Source organism: Poromitra crassiceps, assembly GCF_964638095.1.
Source record: "Poromitra crassiceps genome assembly, chromosome: 3".
In the NCBI taxonomy this organism is placed as follows: domain Eukaryota; kingdom Metazoa; phylum Chordata; class Actinopteri; order Beryciformes; family Melamphaidae; genus Poromitra; species Poromitra crassiceps.
In genome coordinates this window covers 62403766-62419324 of record NC_139625.1, presented here as the reverse complement: position 1 = coordinate 62419324, position 15559 = coordinate 62403766, and the positions used below count along the sequence as shown (strand labels likewise).

The window sequence follows — 15559 nt, the reverse complement described above, 5'->3', positions numbered from 1 at the left end:
AACAGTAACTCAACGGGAGAACACTCTAAATTTCGTGGATTCACATCTTTTCTGGGCGTACTGTAAATCTTGATTGAAGTGGTGTAGTGCAGGGATGTAAAACAACAACCATATTGTGGAAACTAAGCAAAATTTTTCGTTTTTTTCTTTTAGTTTTTTCAAGATAAATAGTAAATGCAAAGGACCCGAGGTTAAAACCACGGCAACGCACTTCTGACGGAGTGGACGACAGCCGCATTAGCTATTTATCTTGAAAAAACTAAACAAAGAAAACGAAAAATTTTGCTTAGTTTCCACAATATGGTTGTTGTTTTACATCCCTGCACTACACCACTTCAATCAAGATTTGCAGTACGCCCAGAAAAGATGTGAATCCACGAAATTTAGAGTGTTCTCCCGTTGAGTTACTGTTTAGAGAGGCTGATTATAGGGGCCCGCGCTACCGCAGCTGACCACTGCGAGCCTGTGCGAGGTTCTTTTGGCGCTGTCACGCTTCCAAAAATAAAAAATGGCGGAGGCTGCTGGGCGCTGATGTTGCAATGGGGCAATATGGAGCTGTCAGTTCTTTCCATAAAAGTTATTTGCTCTTACTGTTACCCGCCTTTCTCCCGGTCTTCCGTCAAGACCGGAAATAGAAGCCTCATGAAAACAGACACTACTTGTAGTTCCTCTCGCTGCCCACTAGGGAGAGGCAGAGCGCTGCCATTAACTAACCATTTTTTATCGAAAATAAACCACTTAACACTTAAATTAAACGTATTGACGAAAAGTTCAGACTTTACATTCTGATCAAAATAGCTCATTAGAGTATATCACAATCCCATTAGCACTGCACTCGTGAAGCAGGGAGAGTGCTGAAAAACACAAGCTAATAGCTGCCAGCAGCAGGCCATGCATGCAGGCCATGACACCTGTAACTTTCATTCAATGCTAGCTAACTTAGCACGCACGACCCCATGTGCTCGACTCGACTCAAAGCCATAGCGCAAAAAATAACAATTAAAAAAAACTCACAAACGCGAAAATCAGTGAATCAACAAGCAGTGCACTCACCTAATTGGTAGCAACACCTCCAGTCTATTAAAGTTGGTGGTTAGGTTTGGATAATTTTATTCCAACACAATGGTGCTTAGCTTCGCAGGTCAGATCCAGTCGTCTTTGCCATCAATCACCAGCCAGATGATGATGCTGGCTGCCCCGCCTCGTAGGCCTACATGGATATTGACTTAGCTGGATACGTTTGGTGACAATTTGACATGAATCCGGTATTTCATGTTCCTCAAGGCAATCTATTTTCCAATCCCAGTTGCAGCAGCTCCTTCAACCAATCCTGCAGAAAACATGTTCGCCGAAGTAGCCTTGACGCGAGATTCCGCTCAAGTGAACTGAATCATGACCACGCCTTCCATCAATGAGCTCTTTCCAGACTTTGGGGCGCCTTTCTAAATCTAAAGAGGGCCAAGTAAGACCATTACCTGGATTCACTGTCAAAAGGGGTTCCACAAGGACAAGGTTCAATATTAGGTCCTATCTTGTTCATTATTTAAATATCACCAATATTACATCCACTAGAACAAACTGCAATGGCCATCTTTATGCGGATATGGTAGGCCTATGCTTTGCTGATACTCACTGTTGATGTCATAATGCCTATGACATCACTGATGATGTCACAATGCGTATGACATCACTGAAGATATCACAATGCCTATGACATCATCAGTGCCTATGAGATCTTCAGTGAGTAAAGATGATTTTTGTCAATAATGATGTCACTGATGATGTCATAGACAGTGTGACATCAGTGGGACAAAAATTGAAACAGACAGATATTGCCCACTTGCTTATTTTTATATAAACTAGGAACCTCGCGCGCTCGATTCCTAGGCTCGGCCGCTTCGCCGAGCCCGTCCTGCAGCTCACTGAGCTGCCCCTGAAGCTCGTCAAGCTGGCCTGCAGCTCGCCAAGCTGGCCTGCAGCTCGTTGCGCGGCCTTGCCCGCAACTCAGCTGCTGTGTGGCCAATGAAACCAACATCACTGATGTCAAATTTCTGATATCACTGATGATGTCATCAGTGGGATTTCTGACATCACTGATGATGTCACAGTGGGATTTATGACATCATGGATGTACAGTGGCATTTATGACATCACTGATGATGTCACAGTGGGACAGACACACAGAGCCCGGGATTTATGACATCATGGATGACGTCACAGTGGGATTTATGACATCACTGTTTTGTATGTAGCAGCCGTATGTATGTCCAAGACAAATTTCCCTTGGGATAAATAAAATAATCTTGAATCTTGAATCACTGATGATGTCACGGTGGGACAATCACAGTGGGACAGACACACAGAGCCCGGTGGGACAGGGGATAAAGGATGATTGCAAATTATACTCGTGAATAGTTGTTCTTAACTGTGTTTGGCTGTGTTCAGTTTGTTTTCTTGCTGTTTTATGACTGTATTCTGTTTGTTTTCTTGTTGGTTGTTTTATGATTGTGTATTTTATTCTGTATTCTCCACATCATTGTAAATGAGGGTAGCTATACCCTCAACGATCTCCGAGAACTAAATAAAGGTTGAATACAGAAAGATCTGCCAACATCCTTTGGTGTTTGGAAGACACTATGCAGCCTAGTCGAATAAATTACACAATGAAAAGAATTAAAGCTATACACACACTAAAAACATAACTTTGACACTCTTAGGTTTCATCCACATAAAGTTTCAATAATATAGCCTACTGTACATATACAAACCGAACCAATCCAAATTGGTTTGGTCAATAACAGCTACACCGAAACAGCTAAAATGCAGAATCAGATCATTGAATAGGTTTTAAATCCGTTTATTTCAGTTCTATTTGAAGCCGTTTAATAAATGAAATTACTTGTGGATTAAAAGTGAAGTAGGTGCTCATGACCTTTCACTTATCACACGTCTGCCGACACATACCACTTATGTGCAGGGTCCTCAAACGGTTTCTAGCCCTGAAACATGAATGGGGTGTTTTTTGTAGTTTGTTTTTTAACCCAGGCTGATAAAAACATATGAACTGACCAAGTATGCTTGGAGCCAATTTTTATATCCTAAAGATCAGTTGTAAGCAGCAGGTTCTTGATGAACAAAATGCAGTCCAGTGTAATTTCAAAGCCGTATTTAATAATTTAATATTACCATGCATAAATCATAGAAAATACTTTACAGCGATGACATTAAAAAAGAAGAAAAGAAACAAATCATGATGCAAAAAGCAAGTGTCACAGAGCACTGAAGGCTGACAAGTTGGGTTAGGCTGTTGCTAATTTAGTACATGGTTAAAACATTTTCAATTTCACCCTGGTGAGCAATGAACGGACAATGTAAAAATCAAACCATACGAAAATAAAACAACAAAAAAGAAGTATAAAGAACACAAGAGAAATAAAAACAAACCAAAGGTTAGAAAATGCTGATGTTAGTCTAGTTACATCCAACATTACGTGATTTACAGCAATAGATCAGCCCACTTTGGGCGCACTTGATTTTACAACCCCTGACTCGGCCTTCGCACACTTGGAATGGTGAATCAGACACCCCCGACAGAAGTGGGGGTAGAAAAGGATCAATGGGGTGTGAGGGATGGTGTGTGATTTGAAGGGGGACTACATGCCGAAGGCATCCGTTCTACAACACACACCCTTCCAAATGGCACCAGTTCAGAATATACAACATGACAAAAACACTCCTTCATATTATTTGATTATCCTCATCATCCCACAAAAATAACACTGTTTCATCACATCAGACCAGGAGGGCCAAAACGTCACTGAAAACATTTCAATATGCAACACTGTTTGAATACAATACTGTATCTGTATGTACTGTATGTGTGTGTATATATATATATATTATATATATATACATACCGATATATACATACATGTATATAAACACTGAGTCAAGACATGTTTCAAGTCACTTATGATGCGTTGCTCTCTTCACCACCTGCATTTAGTGTCGTATGAAGGCCAAAGTAGTGTAAATGGGGCTTGTGATCAGTCAAGTAGACAGTCTGTCGTGAATCCCAAACTCCTCTGGCAGCTTTTCTATTGTGGTTTGTCGACAAAATCTGCTGTATGTGTTGAACTCAGTCCATGGGTTAGTGTTGTAGGATCTAGTTATTTGTCCGAAGTAACATCAGTCCATGGGTTAGTGTTGTAGGTTCTAGTTATTTGTCTGAAGTAACATCAGTCCATGGGTTAGTGTTGTAGGATCTAGTTATTTGTCTGAAGTAACATCAGTCCATGGGTTAGTGTTGTAGGATCTAGTTATTTGTCTGAAGTAACATTTTAATGCCACAATCTAGAATTCCTTAGAGTAGATACATTTTAAGCTGTCATTACATCTTTCTTTTTTAAAACAATAACACAAACTTTTCTTCCAGTTAGAAGAAGCATTTTAGAGGAAACCTATGCCAAATCCAGAACTTTCCCTCTACGATACCATGACACTTTTACGTCTCTTAAGGTGTAACTAACTTTCAAAGGCGATGCAGACATGTGGGCGAGTGAGGGAACACAAGATTGGTTCAAAGAGAGAGGGGGGGTGTTAACCTTTTGATTTACAGCTCCAACATTTCCGTAATGATGGTGTAATTAGACAAAGAAAATGTATAATGAATGCTAAGTTGCTTGGCAGAAACTCATAATACTGCAAGAAAGAGTGTATAATTACACTGTTGCTGTAGGGAAGAGGGAGCTGTAATCTGAAGTGAAAATGAAAAAAACAATAGGTCCAAGTCACTTAAGTTCCATTTAACAGAATGAGTGCCTATGCGTGAGTGAGACACTTTCCATTCATTCGTCCGGCTGCCATCTACTGTTCCCCATTATAGAGCCAGTGCTACTTCTCTTTAAAGATGAAAGAGATGCCGTTATATACTTCACCAGAGCTTGTTACAACATGGGGTTAAATGATTCTCTATTGGCAATTGAGTCATTTTTTTAAAAACAGCGTTTTAGTATTCTTCACTGAAACCAATGAGTACCACTGAAAGTTAGCTCATTAGCTTGTGGCTAGCAATACCCTAGCAATGGTTTTAATGAGAAATGCTAAGAATGCTCACGACAAGGTAGCTGGAGGACAAAATGTAGAAACTCCCTCGCAACAGTGAGAGCAGAGTCTGGTGGAGAAATGTCGAGAAAGTTTCTTGGAGAAAAACATCCACGTATCCAGTCAAGAAAGAGGGAATGGTGACATATGGATGTTACCCACAGTGTTTCCCCCTACAGAGACAAAAACCATCAGATCCTCTAATTATAACATGGGTGCAACACCTAATGCAGCGAATCAGGCCACATAATGATTCAACTCTATGAGAATCTCTATTTTATTACGGAGATAGGCTGGTGCCATTTTCTAAAAAAAGAAAAAAAAAAATCCAAATCAGAGTATGTTTTTTTACCCATTATATGACATTTAAAAAGCAAATTCTCCAAAGGGGGATTTGGCATCCTGTCAGCCATTTTGTACAACTGTTTTATTGTTTTTTTTATTGTTTTTTTATGCAGGAGTGGTAGTTAGCTTTTTCACATTTGTTCAAAGAACTAAACAAAAGTTTCAATTGATTTTTATTCTTAAAATCCACTCACAAAAAGCACAGGGGAAACACTGCATCCATCCATCCATATCTCCACCCTCAGCCATTGTTTCTTATGAAGTCTCCACTAATTCATTCCTCACTAGCCAAAAGAATGGGTATCGCTTCTTCACCCTTCCCTCCATCCACCTCTCCCAAAAAACAGATGGAGTCCTTTTCCCTTTTCTTGCCTTTTATAAATCCTCCTTTCTTCCGTTTTAGCAACAAGACATTCCCGATTTTGCCTTTCTCTCCTTCCTTTCCTTGTCAAAACGACGGCTGGTCACTTTTCCATCCTTATCTTCTCACATCAAGACATTGCGTACGAGCGTACTTCGCAACACCTTTTCTTCCTCTCCACATTGGTAGAGTCATTTCTTTTGTATCCAGACCCGCCCCTCTTCTCAAAACAAAACATCTTCGTTGGTGATGAGCATCTCGACCACCAGTCTCTGGTATCGGATGTCGTTGAGTGCCGTCATGGCGTCCAGCTCGGGGGCCCTCATCAGAGTGGGGCCGAACACGATGCCCAAGTTCTCACTGGGCATGAGGTTATCCTTCTCACACTGGGTCACCCTGGAGGGAGGGAGGGAGGGAGGGGGAGGGGGAGAGAGAGAGAGAGAGAGAGAGAGAAAGAGAAGTGAGTGGGAAGAGAGGTGGTTAATGAAGGGAGTAGTAGAGGGTCTTTGCAAAGTGCAGCTGTGAACGTTGCTGGTAACAGATATTGCAGAAACTAAAATGGGCAACAAGGAGCATTAGGTCTACTACATCATTCTCATTGCTATGTAACACAAAGTGTGACAGCAACTTGCAAGCTCTTCAAATAACGTTGGCTAGATAACCTGAAGCAACAAGAGGGTAACAGTGTTGAAGATAATCCTGAACAAAAGGACGTTAGAAATGGAGAATGTAGATACACAACATCATCCTAGTAAGAATATAGCATCGAGAGTGTTATCATCTTGTCCATGAGCTAGATCAGTGGTCCCCAACCACCGGGGCGCGGACCGGTACCGGGCCGGGAGCCCGGTCAAAAAAATAAATTAATAAAAATAAACATAGGCTATATTATAGGCTGTGTGTGGTAATTGCGTTGAACTTGGCGTACAGTATGTCTGTGCTGCACCTTTACTCACCCCTGCCACACCCACAAACACATGCATGCAAGGTAATTAAATGGTGATGGCACGCACATGTGCGGGGTGCAGTGAGCTTGACAAAACGTCACTTGAGTTTCTTCAGAATAGGTGGGGGAGATAAAAGGAGACAGCACGGAGGGTGCGCTGCGCGACTTAGGCCTCATCAGTGTTGGGCAGTAGCTAGTCTCGCAGTGGCCAGCCTCCTCTGCCTTCCGTCCGAGGAGTCTGGAGCCGCAGGTCTCCATAGTGGGATTGCGATGGGCGGCGCTTAGTGGCAGTGCCCTTGGAAAATAGTTTCCAACAATCCAAACTTGCCGTTTTCAGCGTGTAACAACAAGCTAGCATGTAGGCTTCTGCCGTTAGCTTGCTAGCTAGTTAGCGTTGTTGTTTTCACTGAGCCGGTAGGGCACTATTTACAGCGACACACAGGGAGGAGGGAGCGGATGCCGCTCTGATTGACATGGTCGGAGCCAATGACAGAGTTTGTAATAAGCCGGGAGCGGACATCCGGCTGCCACCGAAACAGTCGCTCCAATGGGAGAGCAGAGTAGAGCAGGGGAAGGTTTATCCCACTTATGGAGACCTGCGGCGCCAGACTCCTCGGACGGAAGGGAGAGGCTGGCCAGCGAGACTAGGCAATAGCTTGCTACAAGTAGCGAAGCTATATACAGTAGCTTAACTACATTTCTCAGTAGCTTGGTGGTAGCGTCTCTCCTTTTGAATCAATTAGCGTTTTCAGTAGTTAAGCTATTTATAGACCAAGTAGCGACGTAACGTCCAACAAACGCTACACGCTACTCCCCAGAGAAAATACATGAGCAAATCACGCAGCAGTGGACTGGAGATTTCTGCTGCGGTTCGGAATAAAACAGGAGAAGACAATGTCATATTATGTCAAGTATGCCTGTGTAGCCGATAAAGCACTACGGACAAGCACTACGGACAACAAGTGAAGTGTTGTCTCATCTAGGGCTGCAACTAACGATTATTTTGATAATCGATTAATCGGTTGATTATTTGTTCGATTAATCGATTAATCGGATTAAAAAATGCACTGATATTGTTTCCATCCGTTTATTGAAAAACATCTTTTTTTTTGTTAAACAAAAACTCACCGGGCTTTGCTACATCAAATAGCTTTGGGCATGAACGAATACAAAATACATACAAATGTATGGTGTAAGTGCAAAAGATATCTTCATATCTTCTTAAATAAAGTGCTTTAACGCAGTGGTTCTCAACTGGTGTAGCCTCAGGACCCACTATTTTCCTTGTCATGAAGTCGCGACCCAAATTTCGGATTTTTTTTTGAACCACTCAAATTAATTGCACAAAAAATAGCGCATTAATTTAATACACAATGCCTTCATGCACTGTTATAAACTTCAAATGAACAAAAAAGTGCAACAGAAGTGCAACTAGGGCTAAAAACCAATTGAAATAAGGCAGACTTGAATTACAGGCCTATATGTTTTTAAATTTAAACAAGTCAAACTGGTCATGCTCAGAAAGTCTTATTTGAACTGTATGAAATATGAAATAAAATGCAGACTTATCTTGAATTAGGCTACATGCCTATATGTTTTTAAACAAGTTAATAATAATAATAATAATAATAATAATAATAATAATAATAATAATAATAATAATAATAATAATAAAACAAGTTAACCTGGTCATGCTAATCCAGTTTCAATAGTCTGAATTTAACTAATATGAAATAAAAAGGAATCACAGGCAGGCTATATGATTTTTAGTTAAACTGGTCATAACTTTTGATTAAACTGGGGCCATGCTAATCCAGTTTCAATCATCTGAATTGAACTAAAATTAAATATGAAATTAAAAGGCAGACTTCTCTTGAATTACAGGCAGAGCATATGCTTCAGCTTGTTAAACAAGTAGAACTGGTCAGGCTAATCCAGTTTCAATAATCTGAATTTAACTCAAATGAAATATGAAAAAAAAAAAAAAAATTGCCAAAAAGGCAACGAATCGATAATCAAATTCGTTGCCAACGAATTTAATAATCGATTTTAATCGATTTAATCGATTAGTTGTTGCAGCCCTAGTCTCATCCTTGTTTTGATTATCCTTGCAGCAAGACCTGCTCTACTCTGCCTCTGATTGGTTTGGGTTTAGGAATGAGGAGTGATGATTGGTTGGTTTAGGCATGAAGACTGACAATTGGGTAAGGTTAGGGCAAAACATCACGGGCAGGCCAATCAGAGGCAGAATAGGGTGGGTCATGCTGTCACCATACTGGGAAGGAAAAATCTTTCATCACCAAACCACAGACCACACGAGACAGGAGGGGAGCGAAAAAATATTTTGGAATTGTTTTTGAATATTGTGTGCCAGTGAGTTTCAGTGTGTTTTAAAAACAATCGAACTTAGTATTTTTTTTGCCTGCCTATTTGTTTGGTGGAAAGTTGTTCTTGATCATGAAGTTGATTCAATGTAAAAAAAGAAAAAGCTTTGATGTAGCAAGCTACTTTTGCCATGTTGCTTGTAGCTTAGCTTGCTACATTTCTCTGGGGATAGCTTCATTGTAGTTAAGCTATATTTAATCGAGAGTAACTGGTAGCTTAGCTTACTACATTTTCCAAGTAGCTTGCGGCAGGGAGAATGGAAAGAGAGAGAGACTAATGGTGCACAATTGGCATGCGGATTGCAGAGCAGTCTGCACCTTTTCTCAGCCCTGCGCCCACAACACACACACGTACGGGAGGTAGTGCGCGGTGCAGCGAGCTTGAGAAACATCACTTGAGAGTTTCTTCAGAATAGGCGGGGGAGATAAAAGGAGACCCGGCCGCGGCCACGCGACGAAAGAAAAGAAAGAAAAAGAAAGAAAAAGAAAGAAAGAAAAGCTTTCAACTTGGCATATACGCTTGCAAATGACGGTGGGCTGAAAACTAGGCTATGTTTGACATCTCTGCATTCTGGATCAAAGTCAATGGTAAATATGATGATAACGCAAAAGCACAGAAAACATTGCTTCTATTTCCAACATCATCATTGTCTCTCCCAGCACTCTTGGATGATGTCTTGTCTTGATGCAGACAGCCCAGGGCTCCCATATTGGTCCGTTACAATGTTTTTAGGTTGTATAATAAAGTGCAAGTTCATGCAAGGAAAATATGTGCTGTGTGTCTAATATCATGATCGGTGACATTAACCAGTCTGCGGTGCAACATTTTTTGGGAACCCCTGAGCTAGATAGTGGCTGTTTCAAGGGCTATTTTACCCCTGGAACTGCAGGGAGGAAGTTTGATCAGGCTTGTTAATCTTTTGAAACGGAGGATAGTGAACTGGGGGGAATAGAGTGGTCCTCCCACACACTATCTCCTGCCATTCAAACCCCTCACTGTCAGGTGAAAAGAAACGGCTGGGGACTGCACATGTATCGGAGGATACAACTCTAGTCTAGTCTACAACTCTCCCCAGATCGGACAAGCAGAAGTTTGTGAGTAAGTGGAGGCGTGTCTCGTGTGTGCAGACCTCTTCAGGTGAGCCATGAGGTATCGCAGCGTCTCACAGTGAGCAGGCGGCAGCAGCTTCAAGGCCTCGTGGAGAGACTCCAGACGCTTGTCTGGGTCTGCAATCTCTGCAGCACACACACACACGCAGCACGTGCACACACACACACACACGTGTCACACACACACACACACGTCACACACACGCAGCATGTGCACACACACACACACACACACACACACACACACACACACACACACACACACACACACAATATCATACAGAGGAAAGGAGATTTGTGTTAGAAGCCATGTTGAAATCCTACACCTACAAAGCTACCCTCCACCCACACCAAAGTCTTCTACAGATTTGGAGCACAGAACACATAGGCCTCGATGCCTTTAAAGCTTATTTTGGGCAGCAAACAATCCTTCCATGTTTCCTTGCACGTTACATAATATCACACTTCGGTGAGGACTTACTTGCAGCCTCGATGACGCGTGGGTAGGCATCATATGTGATGAGGGGAATGGGCAGCTCTCTGAAGTAGAGCTTGAGGGCTCCAGTGATGATGTTGATGTCTTCATAAACATTTGAGGAAATGTCCGCTTTCTCTCCGTCTGTAGAGAAAATCAATGTCAGCCAAATCAATAAAACTAACCAAATGAACCAACCAATCAATCAATTACTATCAATGTGAAAAAGACAAATCAGAAAAGGACCCAAGGATGACTATAACCACGCAAGAGGAGACATCTGCCTTCAGCACAGCGTTCAAGGGGATTTTATTTGACTAAGCATCTCGCACGCTCAATTCCTAGGCTCACCTGCTGCGTGGGCTCGGGCATCGCCCGCACTGCAGCTCGCCCGCTGCACGGCTTCGCCCGCACCTCGGCTGTTGCGTGGCCTCGCCTGCCGCAATGTCTCCCTCTCTCTCCCTCAAAGCTAATTTATACTAACTGCGGAGTGTCCGGTGTTCGCGGAGCGGAGGCTCTGTGCGGCGCTCCGCACAGGCTCTGCGGAGGGACTGCACGGAGCTCCCCGCTCCTCTCAAAAAATGTAACTGCGCGGAGCCCGCCGCGAGCTCATGCAGTCAATTCCGAGGCTATGATTGGCTAATGTTTGCGATGGTTTGTATAGGGAAGAAGCCTCCACAAACTGACCAAGTGATGGTCAAACCGGTTGGCGGACATCCGAAAGTATCTGAAATGCATCTCTTCATCCATGCTCCTCATCTGCTAGCCTGGGTAAACCCATCCCCCACGTGACCTGCTCTCAGACCTGCTCTCAGTCACTAGTGACTGGGAACTGAGAGAGCAGGTCACGTGGGGGATGGGTTTACCTAGGCTACTCATCTGCTGCATGAGCAGCTGGAACTCCCCTCCTCAATTCATTTAACGGCCTGACAGACCATCTCCTCCTGCGCGTTTGGCTTCTCTTTAACAGCGCCAAACACAACAATTCTTCCTCCTCTTCATCATCAACCTCTTCTTCCGTGATCGCATCCATCAATTCATGGTCCATAATAAATAATAAAAAAAAAGTCTGAATAGCCTACAATTTACTACGTCAATAAAAACTTGATTTGAGATCAAAAAAATGAAATGCAAAGCACAAAAACAAGAAGACAACAAACTTACTTGCTAAAAACAAACTGAAAATAGCCTACAATTACACTAGGATTGATTATTCGCCGATATAAATCAGGATCACACACGGAAGAACTGATGTGACATTTGCATTCTCGCTAAAAACACAACGGGAGCCTGGAGGGGGATTCTCCGCTCTCTGCAGACACTGCACTCCTACCGTATTTACCATAAAAAGATGTGCCTCTGCGGAGAGAACGGTCTTGCCGTGAACACCGGACACTCCGCAGTCAGTATAAATTTGCTTTCAGTCTCCCTCTCTTTCTCCTCAGTCTCTCTCCGTCAGTCTCTCCCCTCTCTCCCTCAGTCTCTTTCCCTCAGTTGCTCTCGTCTCCCTCTTCCTCTCCCTCCTCTCTCCTTCTCCCTCAGTCGCTCTCGTGTGTGTGTTTGATGACATTATCAGTGGTCACAATGATGTCACAATGCCTATGCATGACATCACTGATGACATCATCACTGATGACATAATCAGTGACATCATCACTGAACTATAGCCTTGCGTGTGAGTGAATGTATGACATCACTGATAATGTCATCAGTGGGACAAAGAAACAGAAAGAGCCCGAGCTCCCTTTTATATACTGATGATGATGATGATGATACCTCATTGATCCTAAAGGGGAAATACTCTTTTTCACCACATGTACAGTAGGTCAGAGGTCAGGCTCAGCTACAGAACAGGCAACCTGCAGTGTGGGGGGGGGGGGGGGGGGGGGGGCGAGCTCCAAAAACAGCTCGCTGAGGGCTCGGAGCACCTAGTGGCATAACTAGGCATAACCCGGCAGCTAACTTTAGCATATGTGTGCACAATGACGACTAGTATTGCCTCAGCTCGCTTGGTTCCTAGACAGAGGTGGTACTAAAAAAAAGTACCAGGTATGAGGTACCACATAATATGGTACCCAGGGTCCAAAATTAACTTTTTTGTCCACCGGCCAAATGGCTAGTGGATGATAAAATTTCACCTGCCACTCAATAGATTACCATTGCTTTTTTGGCTGGTGAGTGAAGCAAATCTACCAGCCACTTGCATATTTTACTAGCAGTTGTCTGGTAGCTCTTGCTAATTTTGGACCCTGATGGTAACTGGTACTTGTCCAATGGAAAACCAAAATAGGCGACTAGAGTTGAGTCAAGCCAGTACCATGCGGTGGAAAAAGGCTACACTGAAGACTGTGGGTGTTTCAACCATTATGTTCAACCTACTACAGACTACAACACACACTAAATACAATTAAAAGTACCTTGCACAGGTCAGATTTGGTTACAGGTGGTAAACAAACCAGGGGGCGATACTCACCTCTGTCAAAGGTCAGCTTGACATCTTCAATAAGCTCACTGAAGCCTGATATTCTGTACAAACCCTCAGACTGAAGACCTAGAGAGAAAGAGACAAAATAAATGTACCATTGCAAAGTAAAAAAAAAAATGGTGATCCGAAATACCCCAAGTACCAAAGAGGAAATAAATAAAACATTAGCATAGAAACCTGTTTTAAATTAACATAATGTTGTGCCTTCGAAAAGGCAATTTTAACCCGTATAGTGAGTCATGCAGTAATACATTAGCGCTTTTATTTTCGAAAGTAAAATCGTCTAGCTTCCGTATCATACGGTATGGTTAGTACTAGTAGCCACGAGAGCTCATTGTTTTCACGTGAGTTTGCTGGGTTCAGTTGGGCTCAGTTGCTGTGACTAGTCGTGTAGTCTAGGGTCCCTCATCTATATTTTTTTTAAAGTTGTATAGTGTATCCTAGGCATTAGTTAAATTTTGAAAAGTTTACAACTTTTATGACTTTTGAAGCATTTTCTGAAAATAGCGTAAAAAAATTTCATTTACGCTTCGAAAATCATAAAAGTGGTCTTCATTTATGAAGATTATCTTGCTGAACACAAAGTTTGCGGTTTCATCAACTTTGACATACAAAAATAAAATTGACTACACGTAGGAACCAGAAGTGCTAACATCCAGGTCTTCCCAACTCATCCCTGCGAGACGCGAGAGATAAAGGGAGAGAGCAACAGACAGACTAGAGACAGATAGATGAGAGAGGAATAGAGGGAGAGGAAGAGAGAGAAGGGGGGAGGTGAGAGAAGACAGAAAGAGCGAGAGGTGAATTCAATTGGCTCGAGTGCGCCAGACGCCAGTCAAGTTCAATCAGTCCCAGTGAGGTGCCTCTAATGATTTCATATATTATTTTCACTCACCGCTTCAATCATCGTCAATAAAAGCCAGTCTGCTGCAGCTCCCCCATGGCTACTTTACACAGATTCACACAGGTCCCACGGGGGAGGGGTTCTTCTAGCTCTCAGTCTATTACACCCCCCCCCCCCCCCCCCCCCTCCCCCAGGCCACCCCACACACACGGACTCAACTCAAGCTCCAATCAATGTGGGGAGGCCAGACCCACACCTCGCTCAATCTCCTCAATACTTGACCATGTTTTGGTGTTACAGGCTTTAACCAGTGAGAGGAGGGGGTTGACAAACACACACAGGCACGCACGCACGTGCGCGCACACACACACACACACACACACACACACACACACACACACACACACACACACACACACACACACACACAGAGTACTCCTCCATCTTTTGCATACACATGCCAGCCTGGTGGGTGTTGTCTCTCTCCCACTTTCATCATTCTCCCCATCTCTCTTCCTCCCTCTTCCAAGGTTGCAGTAAACAATGCCTCCAATCTTCTTTGTTATATAATCGCTGACTCACGCGCAAATACACACACACTTAGTCTCTTCTCTTTCTCACCTCTGGCCTCTATTTCCTGTATGCACATGTCGACCACCATGGGTCTCTTGATGTTGTGGGCTTTGACCAGCGTGGTCAGGTCGCAGCTGTAGACCTTCTTGACGTGCCGCAGGTCCGGCTGGCAGTCGTTGGGCACCACCTTAGAGCACTGCTTATGGACGTTCAGCCCGCAGTCTGACAGAGAGAGAGCAAGACAGACAGAGGGGTCAACATAACAAGAGATATAGGTTGTTTGCAACCATGTGATTCTGAGAAAAGCAAGTATGCAAGAGGGTTGGATGCCCCTCCATGCTACAGGTATCGCCAGAAGATTGCAAAACATACTGTACATGTATAGGATATGACCCTTCTTTCTCTCTCTTTCTATTTAAAAAAAAATAAAAAATAAAAATCCTAAACTAAACTCGTACCACTGTTCCTTCAGGATTTGTAGTTGTCATAGACTGTGCTCCATAGTCGATTGCTCTATTGCTGACAAAAAGTGTGTTATTGTAAGTCGCTTTGGATAAAAGCGTCTGCCAAATGACGTAATGTAATGTAATGTAATGACCCATATACAATGAAGAGAGGCGGGTTTTTTTTGCTAGTGCTGCTTTCCTATGTAGCCTGCTGCTGGTTGCCACCCAGCAAGCCGGAAGTACCGCTACTGGAAATAGAGAGGTCCAGTAACGAGTCCGGAAATCATCGATGCTAACAGCCCTGGTTCCTCACAGTTTTCGCCTATGGGAGTTTTGAATGGGTTTTTGGCGCGATGCTTCTAATAAGCTCTCTGGGCAACGCTGGCTTAATCAAACGCGAACCAGATGGTAGTAACATCATCTTCACACATGAAGACCACTTTTATGAGTTTTGAAGCTTTTATGTGCCGTTAAAAGGGTGGCTAGC

At 43.1% G+C, this 15559-nt stretch overlaps 1 protein-coding gene across 1 annotated transcript in view; it reads right to left on the bottom strand.

Annotated features, from left to right (window-relative positions):
- Window positions 1-6033: 6033 nt before the first annotated feature.
- LOC310772741 (N-chimaerin) overlaps window positions 6034-15559 on the bottom strand; it is a gene marked incomplete at its 3' end in the record, with an annotated part of 48104 nt that continues 38578 nt past the window's right edge. The window contains exons 11-15 of the mRNA XM_083632649.1: window positions 14675-14848; window positions 13198-13275; window positions 10731-10868; window positions 10270-10375; window positions 6034-6205 (exon numbers count right to left, since the gene is read on the bottom strand). Of these exons, the coding sequence (XP_083488775.1) occupies window positions 6034-6205; window positions 10270-10375; window positions 10731-10868; window positions 13198-13275; window positions 14675-14848 (668 nt within the window). The remainder of the gene's footprint in view (window positions 6206-10269; window positions 10376-10730; window positions 10869-13197; window positions 13276-14674; window positions 14849-15559) is intronic.